This window comes from Chiroxiphia lanceolata, chromosome 26, assembly GCF_009829145.1.
Source record: "Chiroxiphia lanceolata isolate bChiLan1 chromosome 26, bChiLan1.pri, whole genome shotgun sequence".
Taxonomy (NCBI): domain Eukaryota; kingdom Metazoa; phylum Chordata; class Aves; order Passeriformes; family Pipridae; genus Chiroxiphia; species Chiroxiphia lanceolata.
In genome coordinates this window covers 4,470,612-4,490,799 of record NC_045662.1, presented here as the reverse complement: position 1 = coordinate 4,490,799, position 20,188 = coordinate 4,470,612, and the positions used below count along the sequence as shown (strand labels likewise).

General features: G+C 61.9%; 1 protein-coding gene across 1 annotated transcript; it reads right to left on the bottom strand.

Annotated features, from left to right (window-relative positions):
- Positions 1-1,030: 1,030 nt before the first annotated feature.
- On the bottom strand, positions 1,031-18,493 carry MED24 (mediator complex subunit 24). Its single transcript, XM_032711048.1, is given in 36 exon segments — positions 1,031-1,372; positions 1,522-1,670; positions 1,791-1,868; positions 3,281-3,380; positions 3,705-3,798; positions 4,050-4,072; positions 4,074-4,232; positions 4,397-4,661; positions 4,800-4,975; positions 5,283-5,382; positions 5,464-5,549; positions 5,551-5,607; positions 5,609-5,644; positions 6,876-6,951; positions 7,585-7,629; positions 8,312-8,379; positions 8,381-8,424; positions 8,985-9,051; positions 9,411-9,457; positions 9,460-9,467; positions 9,796-9,878; positions 10,081-10,128; positions 10,856-10,878; positions 10,881-10,968; positions 11,179-11,195; positions 11,198-11,246; positions 11,248-11,304; positions 11,307-11,331; positions 11,829-11,878; positions 11,881-11,942; positions 12,468-12,691; positions 13,740-13,813; positions 15,157-15,195; positions 15,702-15,784; positions 18,087-18,223; positions 18,438-18,493. Coding segments are annotated over 35 exon segments (2,847 nt in total). The 5' UTR covers positions 18,217-18,223; positions 18,438-18,493; the 3' UTR covers positions 1,031-1,255.
- Between the last annotated feature and the right edge of the window lie 1,695 nt (positions 18,494-20,188).

Here is a 20,188-nt window from a genome sequence, read left to right as displayed (position 1 = left end):
TTCCTGGAAGGGGAAGCACCAGTGCCAACGCCAGGCACGGTGCTGTCGAGGCAAATATTGACAGAGCCGGGAAGGCCACGAGCGCCGGGTCCTGCTCTTTGCTCCGGGCTAACGGTAAAGAGCCGCCCCTGGGCGAGCAGCGGTGCCCAGGTAGGTCGGTGCCAGCTCAGCGTGGCACTCACACCGGTGTCAGGCCTGGTGAGGCCATCTCAGCCCCTCCTAGTGCATGCCACAGCTCTGTTAGCTGCCCCACCCGCCCCCACGGCCGCTCTGCACCTGCCCTGGACCAGGGATGGACCCATGGGAGCAGCGGGAAAGCAGCTCCCTCCCTGAAGGCCAAGGACCAGCCAGCACCCACAGCTACCCCCAGTGCATTGGGATCTCTCCCTCCAGTAAAGCCTGGGAGCAGCCAGGAGTGAGCTGGGAACTCCACCAGTGCCGAGGGGGCAGAGGCACAGCCCAGGCCCAGAGCTGTGGTGCCCAGAGGGAAGGGCTGGTGCCCGCTGGCCCTGCTTCCCCCTCAATGAGTGAAGGGGCAGAGGCACAGCCACCCCGGCCCTGCCACCCCCTCAGGGTTGGGGGTTGGTGACACTCCAAGAGGATTCACCACCAGAGCAGCTGACAGGGTGTCAGGACAGTCCTGGGGGAGTCTGTCCCAGCCCAGGGATGGTGCGGTGCCGGTGAGGCCACAGTTACTCACCGGCCACCAGTGCCGCGCTCGCCTTGGCCTGAACTCACACTCACGGGGAGGAATTCCGGTAAGAACTCACACTCACAGGGAGGAATTCCAGCAAGAACTCCCGCTCACATGGAGGAATTCCCAACAAGAGCCTGCTTGTGGCTGACAGCACAGCAAGGAAGCATCCCTGCTCCACCCAGTGCAGCATGGAACACTCCGGGGGTCTGGGACAGGGAGAGTGGAATTCAACCCCCTTCCCAGCACAGGGCTTGGCCACTGACTCCCCCATCACCTCCCGAAACAAGGGATTTTGGGGAGCCCCAGGACCCCAGACAGAGATGAGGCAAAACCTGGTTCTACAAAAGGATTGAATTATTTATAGAATAGAAAAAATCATGGGGGCGTCTCATTCTCGAAGCCCTCGTGAGGCAGCACAGGGATGGCTCCGGGCACTGAAGGAGCAGCCCATGGGCAGGGCGAGGCCAAGCTGCAGTGACAGAAGCCATCCCAGGCATCCAGGTTGGCAGGGATGTGCCCGGGATGCTCAGGGATGTGCCCTGGGCAGGTGCTGTCCCCTCACAGCGCAGCGATGGCCTTGGCAGCGACGCGGCGGCCCAGGGGCAGGCTGAGGTCAGTGATGGCCAGCACGATTTTGGGGCTGGACATGGTGGACACCTTCACCAGCTCCGAAACCTGCCCGGGGGCACAGGAGAAGCACAGTGAGTGTCCCCAGAGATGGAGACAGGTGAGACAGGCAGCAGGACCCCCAGATGTGCCCCTGTCCCGTGGGACCCCAGCACACCCCCGAGCAGGGACAGGGGTGTCACAGCCACAGGGCTCACCATGGTGAAGGGCATGAACTGGAGGATGCTCCCACGGCTGCCCTGCTCCAGGCACTCCACACACTCCTCCATGAACCACTGGACAAACTGGGTGTGGGTGCCGGCCGTCTTGGCCCCCAGGATGGAAGAGATGAGCAGGAAGAGGTTTGCTGTGGGGACAGGGACAGGTCAACAGTCAGGTCAGTTCTGGGGGGCTAGGGGTGGTCCACACCTCCCACTGGTGCCCCAGCCTGGCTGGATGGGACCCCACAGACCCGCCCCCACCTTACCCAGCACACGGTTGAGCGGGTCCCTCATGCTGACAGTGTGGAGCTGGGAAGCAGAGAGTGAGCTGCTCATGGAACGATCTGTGGGCAGCAGAACAGGAGTCAGGAACAGCCTCTTGGCTGTTCCTCTGTGCCCACCCTGGCCAGCTCTGGCCACTCAAGGTGACCCAGCTCCAGAAGGGGCTTTGCCACAAGTGATCCTATGGAGCGGGAGAGGTTTGGGCCCCCCATACCCCAACTGAGTCTGTGCCACTGGGGCACCCCAGAAACACAGCACAGTCTGTGCCACGTCCCCCCTGCCAGCCCCCACAGAGCCAAGAGCCCAGGGGGGATCCCCAGGCTGCTCCCAGGGGATGTCACGATCAGGAGAGAGGAAGAGCAGCAACACACACATTGCACATCCTGTGTGAGAGCCAGATGTTCAACAGCTGCACAGCAGCTCTGCAATCTCACTGTCAGGGTGCAGTCCAGCTACCAGAGCTGAGGCACGTCCAAATCTAGCAGCAAATCCTGGGACAGACCAGGGGGCTTGAGTTGCCCCCAGTTGGGCGCTTCTGTGGGAGGAACTGGGCCAGCTCCACTCCAACAGGATGGAAATGCCCTGGGAAGGCTCTTGTGCAGACCCCGTGGTCCACAGCTCCTGCCCAAACCAGCAGGACCCACCTTGTGCTGCTCTTGAGGATGCTCACCAAAAAAAGAAAGCCCTCCCACACTTTTCTCATGGAATCACATGAGTTATGTGGCCGCTGCAGGAAGCAGTGTTTCCACATCACTGCAGAAAACAGCCCAAAAAAGTCCTGAATGTCGCTGGGAAGAGGTGGGACTGCCTCAGGAGTTAAAAAAAGATAAGTGAGATAAAGGGAAAAGCCCGTATTTCGACAGTAAAGAAACCAGAGGTCAATGGATGTGTCGAAAACTAATAACTGGAGAGTACATTCGGGATAAGGGGAGAAACAATGACCAGGAAAGGTCCTGACTCACTGCCCAGGAGTGTGGACAATGCACATGGGAGCCATGACAGCACCCATCAGGCAGGACATGGACCAGAGCTGTTGCAACCTGTGACACCACAGGAACACGGATGTGTTCCAAGGCTCTGCTCCAGCCTTGTTCACAGCACTGGAATGTCAGGATTTGGCCTCAGACATCAGGAATGTCACCTCCAGCTCTGGTCCCACGCAGGGTGGCTGGGGGGGACATGGCTCTCAAAGCCCCCCTGAGCCCCTCGGGAGTGGGGTACTGGGTTGAGGGGCACCAGCATGGAGAGAAGGTGTAACCTCACCCCTTGAAGTTGTTCAGATCAGAGAAATAAAGAGTTTTACCTTTCCCTTTTCCAGGATAACTGAAATAACACTTGAGGGCTCTAAATCCTCACCCGGCCAGTTTGGGAAGGGAAGGGGTTTTGCTCAAATACACATTTCACAGCCAAAAAGAACAGCAAGGCAGGATGGTGCCCTCCCAGGAGCCATCCCCACCCCATTCCCCACACTTACTGGGGCTGGAGAGGATGTTGGAATCCTCCTCGTTGGAGCTCAGCAGGCGCATGAGCTTGGAGGGCTGCGTGTCATCCAGCGGGAACAGGCTGATGTAATCCTGGGGGAAAGAAAGAAGGGGTTCAGCCCCACCAGCCCGTCACTGAGGGGGGTGTCGTGGCCCACCCTGGGCCCAGGACTATGATCTCTGTTCACTTGCAGCATCCCAACCTGGGCAGGACACATCCAGACCAGCTCATTACAGCCCCTTCCCCAAGAAAGAGAAGGGAAACCCTGGATTTTAAGGTCAAAAGACCTCAAAGAGCCCAGAGAAGCTGGGTAGGGAGTCTGGTCTAACCCACCAACTCCTGCCACCCTCCCCAGGACACTGCTGCTTTTGGGCACAAAGAGCCCCCTGCCAACCCCTGCTCCACACCAGACACACCTCGATGTCCTCCCGGTGCCGCTTCTTCTGCCGGGCTGAGGCCTGGCTCTTGTTGTGGGAGGAGTAGGAGCTCAGGGCACACCACACAGAGAGCCTGGGGACAGAGCAGGGACACAGCCAGGTGCTGCCAGCCCACCTGAGGATGAGGTGTGAGCCCAGGGATGGGACACAGCAGGTCCCTCCTCAGAGGGGGACAGCAGGGAATGGGACCCAGAGTAGGAACTGTCAGCACTGTGCCAGGGACAGGGAGGGATTTGAGTGTCTGGGACCTCCATCTCAGCATCTCCCCACCTCCCCTACCAGGCTCCCCCAAGGGCAGAGTCTCCCATGGGTCTAGGGTCTTACTTGGCCAGGGCCTTCCCGGGGGGGGTCCATGAGGGTGTGCCACTTGGAGGAGTCTGTCAGCAGGTTGGGCAGGATGTGGCCCAGCAGCGTCAGCGTCAGCTGCTGCATGTCCAGGCTGAAGATGGCATAGAGCAGCTCCACAGCCCGCAGGGTGTGCTCCTTCCGTGTCTCCTTCAGCAGCTCCTGCAGGGAGAAGGGCAGGGAGGATGGGGGCACGGGCAGGGCTGGGCCTGCCCCCTCCCCTCCAGTGCCCAGCAGCCAGCCCAGGGACACCGAGGGCACTGGGAGCACAGACCAGACCCATCGTTCCCACCGTGGCACTGGGGGTCCCTCCTGCCCCCCCATACCTTGACCAGGTTGTTGCAGAACCAGTAGACCCCCCCCATGTGCAGTAGGGTGTCGAAGATGTGGATGGAGCGGCTGTCGACCCAGCCCTTCTCCAGCACCTTGGTGAACACGCTGGTCAGCACCTCCTTGATGGGCTTCTTGGGGGGCAGGAGATTCCAGTAGGGAATGGTGTCCATGCCCGTGGAAGGGAACTTGATCTGCGTGGCCGTTTGCTGCAGGACGTCGGCGCACATGTGCTCCAGGATGGAGCTCATGATCACCACACTACAGAGGAGAGATGGGATCAGGAGGGAACTGGGAAGGGGGGCAGGAGACGTGGCACTGGGAAGGGGAAGCAGGGCAGGGAACGGCATGGCAGTGGGAGGCAGGAGCAGGGCAGGGACAGGTCGTGCCCGAGCTCACCGCTCGTTGTAGAACTGCAGCGTGTTCTCCCCGTACAGGGGGGTCGCGAGTTGCCGGATCATCTGCAGGGACTTCTCCCGCTCGTCCAGGCCCAGCATGCGGACGTGGGCCACCAGCCAGGCCACGGCACACACTGCCATGCTGCACACCTTCCCCTTGATGTTGTCCGTGATTTTCTAGGAGAGGAGATGGAGCAGAGGATGAGCACAGACGGGTGGATGCTCAGAAATTGCCTCCCGGGGCTGTGGGTCCTGACTGTGGGGTCCAAGCCCTTCCCTCCTCCATGGGTGATGTCCCTGCCAGTCCCACTGCCAGCCGCTGGGTCAGGGCAGTATCACAGGGCTGAAGCCAATCAGTTCCCCCCTCCCAAGTCTCAGTGAGCTCCGAGGCAGCTGCAGGAGAACAGGGGACCCTGGAGCATCTCGACCCCTGGCCCCTCCTTAGGACACAGTACAGCCCTGCTCTGCCCCCCACCAGCCCCACCTGGATGGACTCAAAGGTGAGGACACCATTCTCCCAGGCATTGAGGATCTCCAGGATGGCAGCTGAGATGCTCAGACACACCTCGTGCCACTTCATCTGCCTGTCAGGGAAGAGGTGGGGGGTTCAGGCATGGCCACGGGGCCAGGGAAGCTGGGGTGGGGGCTCACGGGTGGGTTCTTACACCAGCTTCATCTCAGAGGAGTTGTTGAGGAGGGCGACCAGGGACTCCACCTTGGTGGAATCCGGGCGGAAGCAGGGGTGGTCGGGTGTTGAGGATCTTCCCCTCCTCGGGCATGCAGGTCAGCATCCAGGTCTCGAAGAAGGGCAACCTCACCCGGAGGGTTCGAATCCGACAGGATCACCTGGAAAGGAGCCAGCATGGGGTTCTGCATCCCGCAGGGACCCTGCTGGGGACCCCACCCCGGGTGAGACCCCCACTCTGGGGTGAGACCCCCACCCCGGGGTGCTCATGGCCGGGGGAACAGCGCCGCCCTGTGGCCCGGAGGGAGAAACAGGCACTGGTCAGGCCCCAGTAAGGCACTGGTCAGCCCCCAGTAAGGCACTGGTTTCCGGTCTGTGGGCTGTGGTTTCTCCCATTACGAGAGGGCTCCCCAGGAGACCAAGGCCCAGCTCAGAGGATGAGAGATGCCAGGCCAGGACCAGCCCTGGGGTCACCGTGTCCTGCCCCAAAGGGTCCTGTGTCCCCCACCCCCGTGAGCTGTGCTCAGGGTCCCCAGTGCCGGGCTCACACAGCCCAGCTGGGAGGGGTCTTGGGGGGGTCACGAGCTGGGAATCCCACATGTCACTTCCTCCTCTCAGCCTGTGTCACCCAGGGGATGTTATTTTTGTCCAAAAAAAGTTTTGCACATCTGTTCAGCAGCAGCTGGGCAGAAAAGTCACAGGACTGGGACAGGGGATGAGACCTCATCGGACAGCCCCAGGCACGTCCCCCCAGCCAGGAGCCCCCTCCCCGCTCCCCAGGGCTGGCTGGGCAGGGCCCCTCTCTCCCCCCTCTCCACATTCCCAGTGTTTCAGTATCGTTTCTGCTCCCAAACACCACACAGATGTTGAAACTTGAAACATTTTCATGCAACCAAAGTGCCGTTTCCCAAGTGGGGCTGAGAGTTCCTCCTCGGATGGGGGAGGGCTGACATCATCTGGCTGTGTGACCCCCCCCTCCAGCCAAACAGGGCCAAACTGGAGGGGCACGCACTGGGGAAAGCCCAATGAGCTCAGAGCCAGCCCAGGGAAGCTGCAGAAGTAGCATTCCCACCGATCCCACTGTCCACAAATGGAGCACAGTCCAAGCCTCAGGGAGGTGACAGCCAGTCCTCCTCCACACTTAGAGGCCATGGAGCCCCGGGGACAGATTTCCAGGTGACAGGCACTGGGTGCTGTGCCCCAGGCAGTGTGGTGGCTGCAGGGACAGTGGGGAAAGCAGGGACAGCAGGGACAGGGGCAGGCTGGCCACTAGAGGAGGCTGGCAGGCTGCAGCAGCAAGGAGGCTGTGCTGGTGAGAGCCCCTCAGAGGATCCAGCCCCACCCAGCCCCATCCATCCCCTTGCAGGATCCAGCCCCTCAGAGGATCCTTACCTCTGAGCCGTAGGTCTGGGCCACATGGCACAGCATGAGGAAGGAGATGTCGAAGAGCAGGGCTCGCACTGAGCCACTCTTGGCTGAGGGAGGAGAAACAAAGACCTTGGGGGTCTCCAGCCTCAGCACAAGGATGAAGGCAGGACCCCGTGAGTGCAGGGGACAGGACCTGCTCCCCTCAGGCAGCTTTTGTAACCCCCCCAGTGCTTGTGTGTAAATGAGGGGATGTGCCAAGTGCATCCCCCAACCCTGTCTGCCTCTGCTCAAGCCCCCAAAGCAGCTCTGGCCTCCTCTGGGCCACCCCCTCACCATGGAAGGTCAGAGCACTCCACAAGTTTCATCACACACACATGGAGTCAGAGTCCTTATCTGGGCTGTGCTGACACATCACCCCTTCCAGGGAGGGAGCCAAGGGGCCCCCAGGCTCGGCTGGGGAGAGGGAGCCCTTTCCCTGCAAGCAGGGAACACCCACATTCGGGATGGACACACACATGAGAGCAGCGGGTCCCCAGGAACTCAGAGCCCCGCTGGCACACGGCCACGTGCCTCTGTGCCCCCTCCCCACTGGTACCCCCAGCCAGGCCTGGCACAGCTCAGTTCGCTCTGGCCCCACAGCCAGTCCCAGTTTAATCCAGCCAGGCCCCAGAGCATCCCAGCACGTGGCAGTGGGGGGGGCCCAGCTCAGATCCCCCCACGCACGAGCACACACGCACTTACAGATTTCTCGGTGATTTGCTTGGTGAATTCGTTCAGCCTGCAGGGGCAGAGAGTGGCAGCGAAGCGTTATCACTCCAACAGGCCAATTCCCTACCCCTGAGACAAGCAGAGGCTGCCCCGCCTGCAGATCCCTCCCTGCACCCCATCCCAGCACAGAGGGGCATGAGAAGCTGGGCCCAGCTCCACAGACAACCCTCCAGCACCACAGGACAAACCACCTCCTCCCTGTCTCCACTCCCTGCAGCCAAACAGGTCCGGCCACGCTGCTCGTCCCCACACCCAGGGCCCTCCCCAGAAGCCAGCCCTGCTGGCTGTGTGGGGTTTCAGAGCACAGACCCCCAAACAGCTCCCCTTTGCACCCACGGGGGCTGGTGTGGGCTGAGCCCTCAGGGGAGCCCATCACACAGCCCCACGTGTGCTGTGCATGTGCTGTAACCAGGACATGGGTGTCCGGGGGACAGAAGGGACACACAGCCCTGGATCCAGGGCTCTGCCAGGGCCTTCAGTTCTCTGAACACCCCAAAACAAAATGGCTCTGATCCTCTGCCCTGTTCATGCAGATGGCAAAATGGGGTGCTGTGGGTTGCCAGCCTCCCTATGATCCCAGTCCTCCCAGTGCTCCACTGGGACAGAGGCACATCCAGCCCTGTGTGGGGGGCAGCTTGACGGGCTGCCCACTCCCCCGTGGGCACCAGGGATGGTGCCATCCAGGTGGACACTCACTGACAAACTTGCGAGCAAAGGATTTCAGCTTGCCCGTGGCTGCTGCCGCTGCCAGCAGCAAGTCCCAGGCTCTTCCCAGACAGCATGTGACCCAGGACCCCCAGCAAGCCTCAGGGGATTTGGAGTGGGTCTGCAATCCATGGTCTACAACCAAAAAAGTAAGAGGAAGAAAAGTCACGGGGAACATGTGCTACGAGCAGCAGTAAAACTCCAGCTTGGGGAGCAGGGACTCAACAGGATTTGGGGGAGGTGGGATGGAGCCCTCTGTGCCCTTGGTACGGCAGGAAAAACATCCCCTGTCACTGAGGCAGCAGCAAAACAACCAGAGTGACACAGGGACATAGGGACGTCCCCGGGGACCGGGGGAGATGCACGTGGGGGAGCAGCTGAGCAGGATGGGTAGAACTGGCTGGGCTCAGGCTGCTGGGCACTGATGACATGCCACCTGACAGCTCCTCCAGCCTCCCAGGAGGGAGGAGGGGATGCTCCTGGGATCCACGGCAGAGCATCAAAGCTGGGAGTGATTCCTCTGCTCCTCCACCCCAGCGCAGAAGGAGATCAGGTGCCTCCCAGCCACCCCAGCTGCCTGGTGGTGACTGGTACTGCTGGGGAAGGGGCTCTGGTGCCAAGCCCAGCCTGGCCCAGCACGGCTTGCAGGAGAGGACTCACCTTCAGGATGTGGTGACAGTGGGCTCAGCCTCAGGATGAGCCCTGGGTTTGGCTGGATGTTGGCATTCTCGGCGGATTTTCAAGCACGGAGAGTTTCCTTGTCTGCTGTCCTGGGGGACCCCAAAGAAGGGCCAGTGAGCAGGAATCCATCACCCTGCCTTCCTCCTCCCACCCACTGGCACCCTCAAGGGAAAACCACTGCCTTCAGGCCACCATCAGCTGCCAGCTCTGAGGGGACAGACTCTACCTGTACCCAACCTGTCACCAAAAGCAATGCTTCATCCCCCAGGCCACCGGTGCCCCAGCACAGACACAGCAGCTGCTCCCTCATGCCTCCCCAAAACAAGATGCTCCAGACCCACTTTTGGGGTTACCCAGGACTTTGTAAGGGGCTGTACCGTTTGTCGATCAGGTGGTCTTGTTGGCCTCGGAGAGCAGCCCCTGCTTGCTGCACTCCTGCAGGAGCAGGCTATGCAGTTGCAGCTGGAAGAGAGAGCAGAGCCCTAGCCTGAGGGACAGCATTCCTGTCACCCAGGCAGTGCCACAGGGCAGGGGGACTCCCAAGTTGCCCTCCTGGGCCGCTCCCACCCCTCTGAGGATGCTGCAGGGCGCCAGAGCAGCTCGGTGTCACATAGCCATCACCCACACTCAGCTGTCACACACTCTGCTGCCTCGCTCATGTGGCAGCACCAGGTCCTCAGGAAGGAGGAACTGGATCAGAAACTAAACAGCCTTGCCAGGACCCTGCACTGAGGACAGGGTGGCTGTGGCATGGGGCCACATGTGAGCCCTGGCCACGGCGAGCACTCACTTGCAGCGCTGGTCAGCTTTGTCGAGCAGAGGGGTCAGCTTGAGCAGGAACTCGAAGGCACAGTTCACGTCCTCGGTGAAATCCTGCCGAGCACAAAGCCCAGCACTCAGCCTTGTGTGCTCCCCCAACACACCCCCACTCCCCCTCCCACTGCCTGCTCTGGTTAGGGAAGGCTCTTGGGACACAGACCATTTCCCCACAGAGCTCTGGCCAGGCACCAGCCCCACGGTGACACAGCTCACATGGTGACACACAGCCCCCATGGATGGTCCCTCCAGGACTCACCCTGTCCCCTTGGGGATACTTCTTGAGTTTAACCAGGACTTGGGGCATCTGAAAGACATGAGGTATGGTGTGACACTGGGGCAGACCCCACTCCACTGACAGGACCCCCCAGCAGCACCAACCCAGACCAACACAGCTGCACAGAGCTGCTCTCCCAGCCTGGGGACAGGAGCGTTTCTGGAGCAGTCTGTGCACCCAGGGGAACTGGTGCCCCTGCTCCCCTCCAGAGTCCTTCCACCACCACCCAGAGCCACATTTATCATAGAATCATGGAATGGTTTAGGTTGGAACAGACCTTAAACTACACCCCCTTCCACGGGCAAGGACACCTTCCACTATCCCAGGTTGCTCCAAGCCCATCCAACCTGGCCTTGGACACTTCCAGCCACAGCTTCTCTGGGCAGCCCGTGCCAGGGCCTCACCCCAGTCACAGGGAAGAACTTCTTCCCAAAATCTTATCTAAACCTACTCACTTTCATTTCTCCTACAACACCCCAGAAAAACCAACTCTGCCAAACAAAGTGGGGCTGGGCTGAAAGGAGGCCCCTGGACAGCAAAGCTGATGTTCAGCAGGTGGCAGGAGGGTTGGGGCGGGCTCAGATGGGGTGGGTTGGACTCTGAGGGGCACACTGTGGGGTGTGGGGGCACCCCAAGGGGCACTCAGCAGTGGGGGAGGACTAATTGCTCTGGCAGAGCTCAGGGCTCAGCAGGAGCCGGGTGTGCAGGGAAGGGCAGTGACAGCACAGGGCTCAGAGCAGGGCTGGATGGGCCCTACCTTCAGGAAGGTGAAGGCTGTCACTTGAGCTCCTCCGTGCCCTCGGGGCACTCGATGAGGCCCACAAAACAGGCCTTCCAGATCTCCAGCACAAAGAGCGGGGAGGGGATGCGCTGCAGGGCACACACACAGACCCCCTCAGTGCTGGGTTGGCAGCAAAGCACATGCCCCACCCCCCCTCAGCCAAACCCTGAACCCCTGTGATGGTGTTGATGTGCTCCCGCTGCTCCCTTGGAGCAGGAATCAGCACAGGCAGGCACAGCACGGAGCCCTGGCTGTGGCCCAGGCCACCTGAGCAGGAGAACACGCTGTCACTTCTGTACCTGCATCCTCTTCACCTCATGAGCTGCTCCACCAGCGGCTGAGTCTCCCCTGTGAGGTTCATGGTCCCCTTCCAGCAGCACCACAGCGTGCACGGTGGGGAACCCCGTCTTGTTCAGCTGCTCCCGAGGTGGACCGAGAGCATGGTGGGGATGCTGGGTGGGAGGGGACAGCTCAGGGTCACTGGGGCCCTGCAGGGACAGATTCTGCTCCTCCTGTCCCACTCTCATTCCCTGGCCAAGCCCCTGACCTTTGCTGCCCTGTGTCTCCCTGGGGCAGGGACAGCCTGGAGCACCTGTGCCTGGGATCAACAAGGCACAGCCAGAGCCCTGGGACCTGGGAGCAGTTCCAGAGGATAGGGAGCAGGAATGGCAGCTCTGGTGTGACCAGAGGCAGCTGAGGAATGGCAAAGAGCCCCAGGTCACCAGAGGAGCAAGCCCTGGGTCACCACTTGCCCTGTCCCTCTCCTCTGGTCAGCCCCAGCCCACTGCCAGAGCAGGGATCCAAGCTGGAAAGGGACAGGGAAGCAGGGAGGACAGCATGGAGAGAGGCAGGAGGCTCTCAGCCCTCAGAGCAAGGAGTTTGGGGAGCCAGAGTGGGGCTCAGACCCATTTTTGCCCCCCAAGCCCACGAAGCAGCAGCACACAGCCACCTCTTGATGAGGGACACGCAGTCGTCAGCCTGGCTCCGCAGCGGGGAACGTGCCGAGGTTGTTTCAGGTTCTCCCCCAGCTTGACGAGGGACTGCTCCACAGTGCTCCAGGAGGCTGGGGAGGGAGGGCAGGGATTCAGACGGGGGACAGGGACACATGGAAAAGCTGGGCAGGCTGGCTCCAAGGCCCACGGCAGCACAGAGGGGCTGAAGAGGCTGGGGGTCCCTGCTGGTGCTGCCAGCCCAAACCGACGGTCTGTGTGCCCAAACAGAGGGTCTGCGAGCCCAACTAAGGATCTGTGTGCCCCCAACAGCTCCTGCCTCAGGCCTGGCCTGGCACAGCCTCCTGGCAAGACATGGGCACAGCCGAAGGCTCGGGGCTGTGCCAGGCTGGCAGAGCACAGGGCTCGCCCACGCGCCCAGGAACTGCTCACGCAGCACTCCACATTAATTCTGCTCCTCTTCCAAGGGCAGCACGGAGGGGAGGGGGCAGAGGGTGGCACGGAGCCAGGGAGGAGAGACGGTTACAGCAACAGGGCTGGAAGATGGATAGGCTTGGAGCCGCAGGGACAATGCGGCAGGAGCCGGGCAGGGGGAAGGGAGAGGTGGCAGTGCCACCTCCGCAGGGGTAGGGACATACACGTCTCCTCCAGCTTGGCGATGTGGATCAGGGCGCGGTTCTTGGTGCTGCTGAGCATCTTCTCCAGCCGCTCCAGGCACATCTTCAGCTGGTTCTCGGCCGCCGCCTGCTCCAGGGGCTCCTTCACCTTCTCGGCGTAGAAGGCGGCGCAGCGCAGGAGCCAGGTGAGGGCACTCAGCAGCGCCCGGCACAGGCTGATGCACTCCTCAGCCTTCCCGTTGCAGCTGGAAGGAGGAGGAAAAACGGGAATGTGCTCACTGTGTGCTGGGAAACTGAGGCACAGGACACGCGGGAGGCTGGGGAACCCAAATTCAGGTCCTGCACTCCCACCCAGCTCCTTTGCTGTAGATCCCAACTGCTCATCCCACCAGCATTCCCACTGTGCTGGGGGGAAGGACACCCCCCATCCACCTGGTGCAGCCTCCTTGCTGGCCACTCCACTACAGGGAAACTTTCCAAGCTTCTAATCAAATTATCTTGCTAAGAGAGGCTCAGCATCGATCAGTGCTCTGCGAGAGGTGAACGCTTTCCCCTCCTGATGCACAAATCATCGGGGCCAGAAGTTTTGATCAAATTAAGCAGAGGATCAGAGCAGGCAGGAGCGGATTAAGGGCCGGCTCTGCAGTTGGCCAGCGACAGCTCCTTGTCAACATCTGTCACTGATGCATATTCATTGCTGCTGCTTCATTTCATTTCATTGAAGGGCTGCTACCTCAGCCTTCCTCCTCCCTCTGTCCCTCTGGCCTCCCAGAAGAGTGTCTGTCAGGGGTTAACAGGAAGATTTCTGAGCTTTCTAAAAAGTTTTTGTGGCCTGAATTGTCCTGGACTCCCCTGGGTCCTGCAACAACAGCGGAAGAGCATGAAGCAAAACAAGGCAGCGCCTGGGGCAGCGCAGGCAGGACCAGACAGGGACATGCAGACAGGGCCTGGAAAGCTGCAGAGGAAAGAGAACACTCCAAGGGGACAGAGACCCTCAGGCCATGGGACTTACGCCCACCCACCTACCTGAGCGGGGCAGGAATACCACAGCAAGGTTTATCCCAGAGTAGGGGCGGGGCCTTCCTGCAGCTTCCCATGACAGCTGGTGGGGGTTTGGATTCCCTCTGCTCTCCCCATGCTGGCAGCAATTTGGGAATGGGAGCTGGAGGGGGAATTTGCCCTTAACCTGCCAGGGTGAGTATCCCAGGATCAGCCAGGCCCACCAGCTCCCAGTGCTGCCCGTGGCACAGCCAGGATCGAGGTGGTGGCAGCACTGGAACAGTCACATCATACCTGAGGCGGTCACAGAACATGTCCATGATCTCCAGCAGCGACTGGACACACAGATCCCGGGAGAAGTCATCGAACTAGAGCAGAGGAACATGAAGGGATTTCAGATGGGGGCTGCCCAGCTCCGGCAGCTCCCAAAACACCCTCAAGCCCTCCCTCCAGGGCCGGGCCGGGCACTGCAGCCGCAGGACACTCGCCCTGGCAGCCACCCAGAAGCCACTTGAATGAGAAGTAGGTCAGGTCTGTCGGCCAGGTCATGCCCTCCCGGGGTGGCAGGGCCGGGGCCAGGCTTTCTCCGCAGCCTCGGGCCGGGGTTGTGCTGCCCTGACGCCGCGGTGGTGGCCGGGTGCCAGCCCCTGCCCACCCCCGGCCCGGCAGGGCTGGCAGCGCCAACAGCCCGGCTGGCCGCGGGGCTGGGGGGCGGGGGGCGGCAGAAGCGCGGTCCCCCCCTCCTCCCGGAGCAGATGGGGAGCCCCGCCGGGCCGGAGCTTGCCCGCAGCTCTGCGCTGGGCCCACGCTGAGCTGAAGGAGGAAGGCTCAGCTCTCAAGGTCAGCGCTGTGCCCGCCCTCCAAACGGGCAGCGATGCGGGACCGGGGGAATGGCAACGAGCCCGCGCCCTTCAGAGCAGAGCTGTGGGTGGACTCGGCTCTACCCCACCCCGGGAGCACACCCATCCTGTCGGATCAGTGCTGAGCCTGCTGGAGGGGTCGCCACCTCGCCAGGCCTTCATGGCACAGCTCCGAGTTCAGCCTAGGGCCCCCCAAAAAACCCTGGCTGCCAGCGCTCTCCTCTCCTCTCATCCCCACAACAACAAGAAGGTGGGGGGAGAGAAATTATTCTCCCTCAGATTGTTTTTCCTTCAGATCAGAAGTGACCCTGACAAGGCAGAGTGGGGGGGGGCCTGAGGTGACCCCGGCAAGGCAGGGAGTGGGGAGTCTGACAAAACTTGTGAGGGGTTTCCCAACACCAAGCAGAGGCAGCCATGGCTTATCCCCATGGAAGCAGCATGGGGACACTGAACACCCATGGGAAGCCACAACTGAGCACGGCCTGTGGCCGCAGCCGCGTGGCCCCGGCGCTGGCAGCTCCTCCACGGCCGGCTCCGCTCCCCACGGCGCTGCCAGAGCCGCTGGCTGCGGCGGGATGTGGTTTCCGGTGGCCAGGCTGGGGTTACACACAGAGCAGGAGCCTGCCGGGCCCCCCAGGGCAGAGGGATGAAGCGTTCACACCCCCAAAACCCCGCAGGACCCGCAGCATATCCCCAGCAGGGACAGGAAGGGCTCGGGTGCTAATCTGTGCCGGCTGCCCACTGCTGACTCAGCCCAGACGTCGCCTTCCACTTGACTATATTTGGTGGGAGTCGTGGGGAGGGAAAGGGATTCGTGGGTTGCGGGTAGAGAGTACCTGCCCGAGCCCTACCTTGCTGATGGCCGTCAGCACCGTGGAATAGGACACCATCTACAACACACAAAGCCAAAACAAGCGCGGTGTCACACGGGGGCCGTGCCAGCGCCGCGCTCGTTGCCGAGGAACGGCAAGGTCAGGGCACGGCCCCGCTGCCTGTCACCGCAGACGGGGCCGGGGCGCTGACCCGGCACAAATCCAAACAGACATTTTTAGGTGATCGCTGATGTGTTTCACACAAACTTTAGGCGATATTAAACGCCGGGATGTGGAAGCGCGGAGCTCACGGCGAGCGCGGGGGCTCTCAGGGGGCAGAATTCCCACCCCGGGCGGTGGCAGAGGCTATTTATGGAAACATCCCTGCCTGGGGCACGCACTGAGCCCTCCTCCACCTGCCCCAGCTCTGGAAAGGCTCAGGTGGGGGAGTTGGGGTGTCTGCCCAGCCCAGGACAGGCTCAGATGGGGAATTTGGGGTGTCTGCCCACCACCAGCATCCCAGTTTCTTTGCTAACCACGTTGGGGCTGGGAGGTGTCCCCCAGTAGTGCCAGCAGGTCCTTACCTGGGAGCTGATGGCATATTTCAAGTAGGACAAGATGAGTGGGTTTGGGGATGGCCCGATCATGGCCTGTTCCAGGAGAGCCTCTGCAAGGAAAGAGGGGCCGGGGGGTCCCAGGTCAGCACGTGGGGACACGGGTACACACAGACACACTGCTCTGCCCTCACCCCAGAGTGAAGCTGGCAAAGCCCAACTGTGTCAACCACAGCGACTCCGCACCGCTTTTCCCCAAAATTCACTGAATCCCACAACTTTCTAATCCCCGATGGCACAAGCCAGTGAATAATTCAGGCTTAGCCTCCTGCTAACTCAGCTCTCCCAGGCACTCTGGTCCCAAAACTGCACCTGCTGCTCTCCAAACACATTCCCCTCCCTCCCACCTCCTGCCCCGCAGCCTCCACCGAGTGGCTTTTGCACGGGCACCCGGGGCTGAGCTCGGGGCTGCCAGTCCCCTGCGCTGGGCCCGGCCCTGCCCGTCTGGCCCTCGGTGGCCCGAGGGGCTCTGCCCGCCCCATCTGCTCAGCCAAGCCTTTAATTGCCCATTTGAGCCATGGCAGAGTGCAGGAAGCACCTCCCCGAGCAGGCCCCGGGCTGTGGCTCGGACTGCAAGTAGGTCAGAGCACCCAGATGTAAAAGGGGGAGCAGCAGCCGGGTGGGAAGTTGTCGCCCCAAAGCCAAGGAGGAGCCGCCGGCGGATCCCGAGCGCGGGAGCAGGAGACTCCCTGGGTCTCGCTCCAAGGCTCAGACCCGGGCCAAGAGCGTCTGGGATGAGGACAGAAGGTGGTGGAGCCGTCCCCTCCCCAGCCCAGCCCAGAGTGCCACCACGAGCCAGCCACATGCTGCTCCCCGCTGCAGACGTGTCAGCAGCGATCTGCCGGCCCCACCGTGAGCCCGGCAGCCCGTGCCAGCTTTCCCTCCTTTGTACTTCCAAAGCTGAAAGGCACAAGCCCAGAGAAGGACAGATCCAAGGGCTGTGGTGAGGAAGGGAGCTGCTGTTCCAACCATGGGGGCCTCGGGAATGGGCTCTCCCTGTGTGCTCGGAGTCGGGGTTGGCATCCTGCCTTTGGGGCTCCCAAAAGGAAAAGGGGACATGGCTCCTTCCCCTCCTGGCATATGGGCTGCCCCCAACAAAGCCCGGGCTGCTGAGCCTTCCCCTGGCTGAGTGTGGGCCAGGAGAAACCTGTTCCTACAGAAATCACAGGGAATTACCATCTCTAGCCCTGTTTTTGGGGATACGCAGACAAGCCCACGTCAAGCACCCCACAGGCCTCGCTGCCAGCAGAGCAGGAGCCGGTGACACCAGGGTGGGAACAGGCACCAGGGAGCCCCAGGGACCAGCTGGCAGCAGCAGGAATGGCCCTCCAGCCAACCACCCCCACACCCAGCAAACCCATCCAAAGCAACTCCATCTCCCCACAGCCACAGCTCCTGCTCGGCCCCTCCAGCCCCACATCAGAGGGGACAAACCCGGTCAGAGCAGCTCAGGGTGTGACAAAACCCAGACACTGCCGGAAAATCCACTGGGAGGGTGGAGAGAGGGGAAAAATAGCCACTGGGGAAAGATTCCCCCCTTGGAAGCACGAGATCTGCTGCCTATGTGGGGTTGGTTCCCTTTAAACCCCCCCAGAGCAGCGATCCCTGGCTCTGTTTATTTATCCAGGGACATGCTGCACAGGGAAAATCCCAGCACCAAATTTCTATAATTAGCAGGAGAGCCTGGCAAATCTTTAAACCAAAGGTCCCAGCCTTTGGCAGGATTTGTGTGAAATGCCCTTGAACTGGACTGGGAAAAGGAACCCCCCCTAGCCAGGGTGGGAAGCAGCCTCAGGAGCAGCACCTGGCTCCTGTGCACGGAAAGAACCAGGGAATCAGGGAATCACTAAGGCTGGAAAGACCTCAAGCATCACCAAGTCCAACCTTTAACCCAGCACTGCCATGTCACCACTAGTCCGTGCTCCCAAGTGCCACATCCACATGTTTCTGAACCCTTCGAGGGATGGTGACTCCACCACAGCCTGTTCCAATGCCTGACCACCCTTTCCATGAAGAAATCTCCCCTAATATCCAGTCTAATCCCCTCCTGGCAAAACTCAGTCCCAAAAGCCAGGCTGCATGGACTCCTGAACCCTCACAGGGAGGAAAAGGGGGGGAATGACCCCAAAATGGATCCAAAGGGCTGGGGGAACACTCAGGAATGGGCTAAAGGGGTTGGGAAAGGGCATTTTGGTGTGAAAATTAGTGTGGGAAGGGGGTGGAGGGACCCAAAACGCAGCAGGGACCTCCAAAATACCCTTGTCTGCAGCCCAGAGGGTTGACACCCCAAAACCCACCCCCAGAACACCCCTGTGTGCCCAGCGAGGAGGGGAAAGCCCCCCAACCCCCCCGGACCTGCCAGGTTGAGGATGTCCCAGGTAGCTCCGCGGGGGAAGAACCGCTTCATGTTTATGGCCCATTGGTAGTCGCTCCATCGCTCCTTCCAGGCCTGAAGGATGGCCTGCTTCAGGTTCACCACCTTCATGGTCACCCTGCGGACGGAGAGCTCAGGGGGGACGGAGCCCTGATCTCCCCCGGGAAGGGCAGAGCGGGGCCGGGGGGCAGCGGGCCCGGCGGGGAGCGCGGCCCAGCGGCTCCAGGGGCACGGCCGAGGGGCCCGCCCTCTCCCCGGGGCCGGGGGTGCTCGGGGGCGCTCGAAGCCGCCCCGGTGCCCACGGGTCCCGCCGCTCCCCCCTCGGCCCTCACCGCGTCCCGGCGCCGCCGAGCGCCTCCCTTAGCGCCTGGGCACCGCCATGGCGGCACCTGCCAAGAAGCCGCGCGCTGATTGGGCAGCAGGGCGCTCCTGGCGCGGGGGGTGATGGGAGTTGTATTTCGAGAAGGGCTGGGGCGGGAGCAGGGGTGGAAACGGGGGGCGGGGGTGGAAATAGCGGGAGTGAGTGTGCAAACACGGGTGGGGTGTGCAGACATGGGGGGTGTGAAAACAGGGTGGGTGGAACAGGGTTTGAGTGTGAAAAATTGGGTCGTGCAAACGGGGTGAGTGTGAAAACGGGGGGTGAGTGTGCAGGCAGGGGGAGGGAGAAAACGGGAGGGTGGGTGTGAAAACTGGGAGGGGGCAAACACGGGGGTGTGGGTGTGAAAACGGAGGGGGTTGTGCAAAGGTGGGGGTGAGCGTGCAAACACAGGAGTGAGTGTGCAAACCCGGGATTGGCAAACAGGGGGTGCAAGACAGGGTGTAACTGGATGAGCGTGCAAATGGATATCCACGTGTGGGAGGGCAGACGTGCACACAGGCACGCGTGTGTGAGCTGCCTTCCCTCCCCCACGCGTGTGTGCACCCAGGGCCACATGTGCACCCAGGGCCATGTGTGCACTCAGGGCCATGTGTGCACTCAGACACGTCTGTAGATGCGCGGGGAGTGTGCGTGTTCTGCACACGTGTGCACACGCAGACACGTGTGTGCTCCTGTGTGCAGACAGAGGCCTGCATGTGCTCCTGTGTGCAGACAGAGGCCCATGGGCGGGGTGCACAGAGGTACCTGTGCATGGGTGCAAACACACACAGGTGTGCACACGTGTGTGCCTGCATGTGTGTGATCAGCAGCGTGTGCACAGACACGTGTGCGCTCCTGTGTGCACACACAGACACGCATGGGCAGGGTGCACACCCCTCCACACAGGTACACACCTGGATACACACACACACACAGGTGTGCGCAAGAGTGTACTGCAGACACACGCGTGTGCACACACGTGTCACAGCCATGGGCTTGGGCTGCCCACCCACCCCTTCCCCGCAGCACCAGCAGCTAAAAATATCCCCAGGGACGGTGCCAGCCGTCACCATGGCAACGGGAGGATGGGGAGCAGGGCTGGGGGGGGGCAGCCCCCTGGAACCCCCAGCCCCCCAGGACCCCCAGGATCCCAACACCCCCAGAACCCCCAGAATGCGCCCAGCAGCCCCCCAGCACCCCCAACACCCCACAACCCTCAGCACCCCAGAACCCCCAGCCCCCTAACACCCTACAACCCCCAGCACCCCCACAACACTCCCAGCTCCACAACACACCCAGTACCCCCAGAACACCCCAGGGGAGCCCCACACCTCTCAGGAGCAGGGTGAAGCCCCCCAGGGTGCCAGGGTGGGAGCTCAGTCACCCACTGCCCCCCCCACCCTGCCCGGGGGGGGCTCCACGGCCCCTTAATTCCCCGGTTAATCATTCATGGGGCCGGGGCGCAGCAAATCCCCCCGTGCCGGGGCCGGGATTAGGCGGGCGAGCGGCTGCCCAGCCGGCGAGGGGCCCCGGCAGCGGGGGGGTCCCACCAGGGGGGGGGCCCTGTCCATGAGAAGGGATTTCCTGTGCCGGGGGGGGGCCCAATCCCCACAGCTGGCGGGGGAACAGACACCACGGGGGTCTCCGGGCAGGAGGGGACCAGAGGAGCTTCCCTGACACCCCCCACGGCACAGCACCCCCAAACCCTGGTGGGCAGGGGGTGCT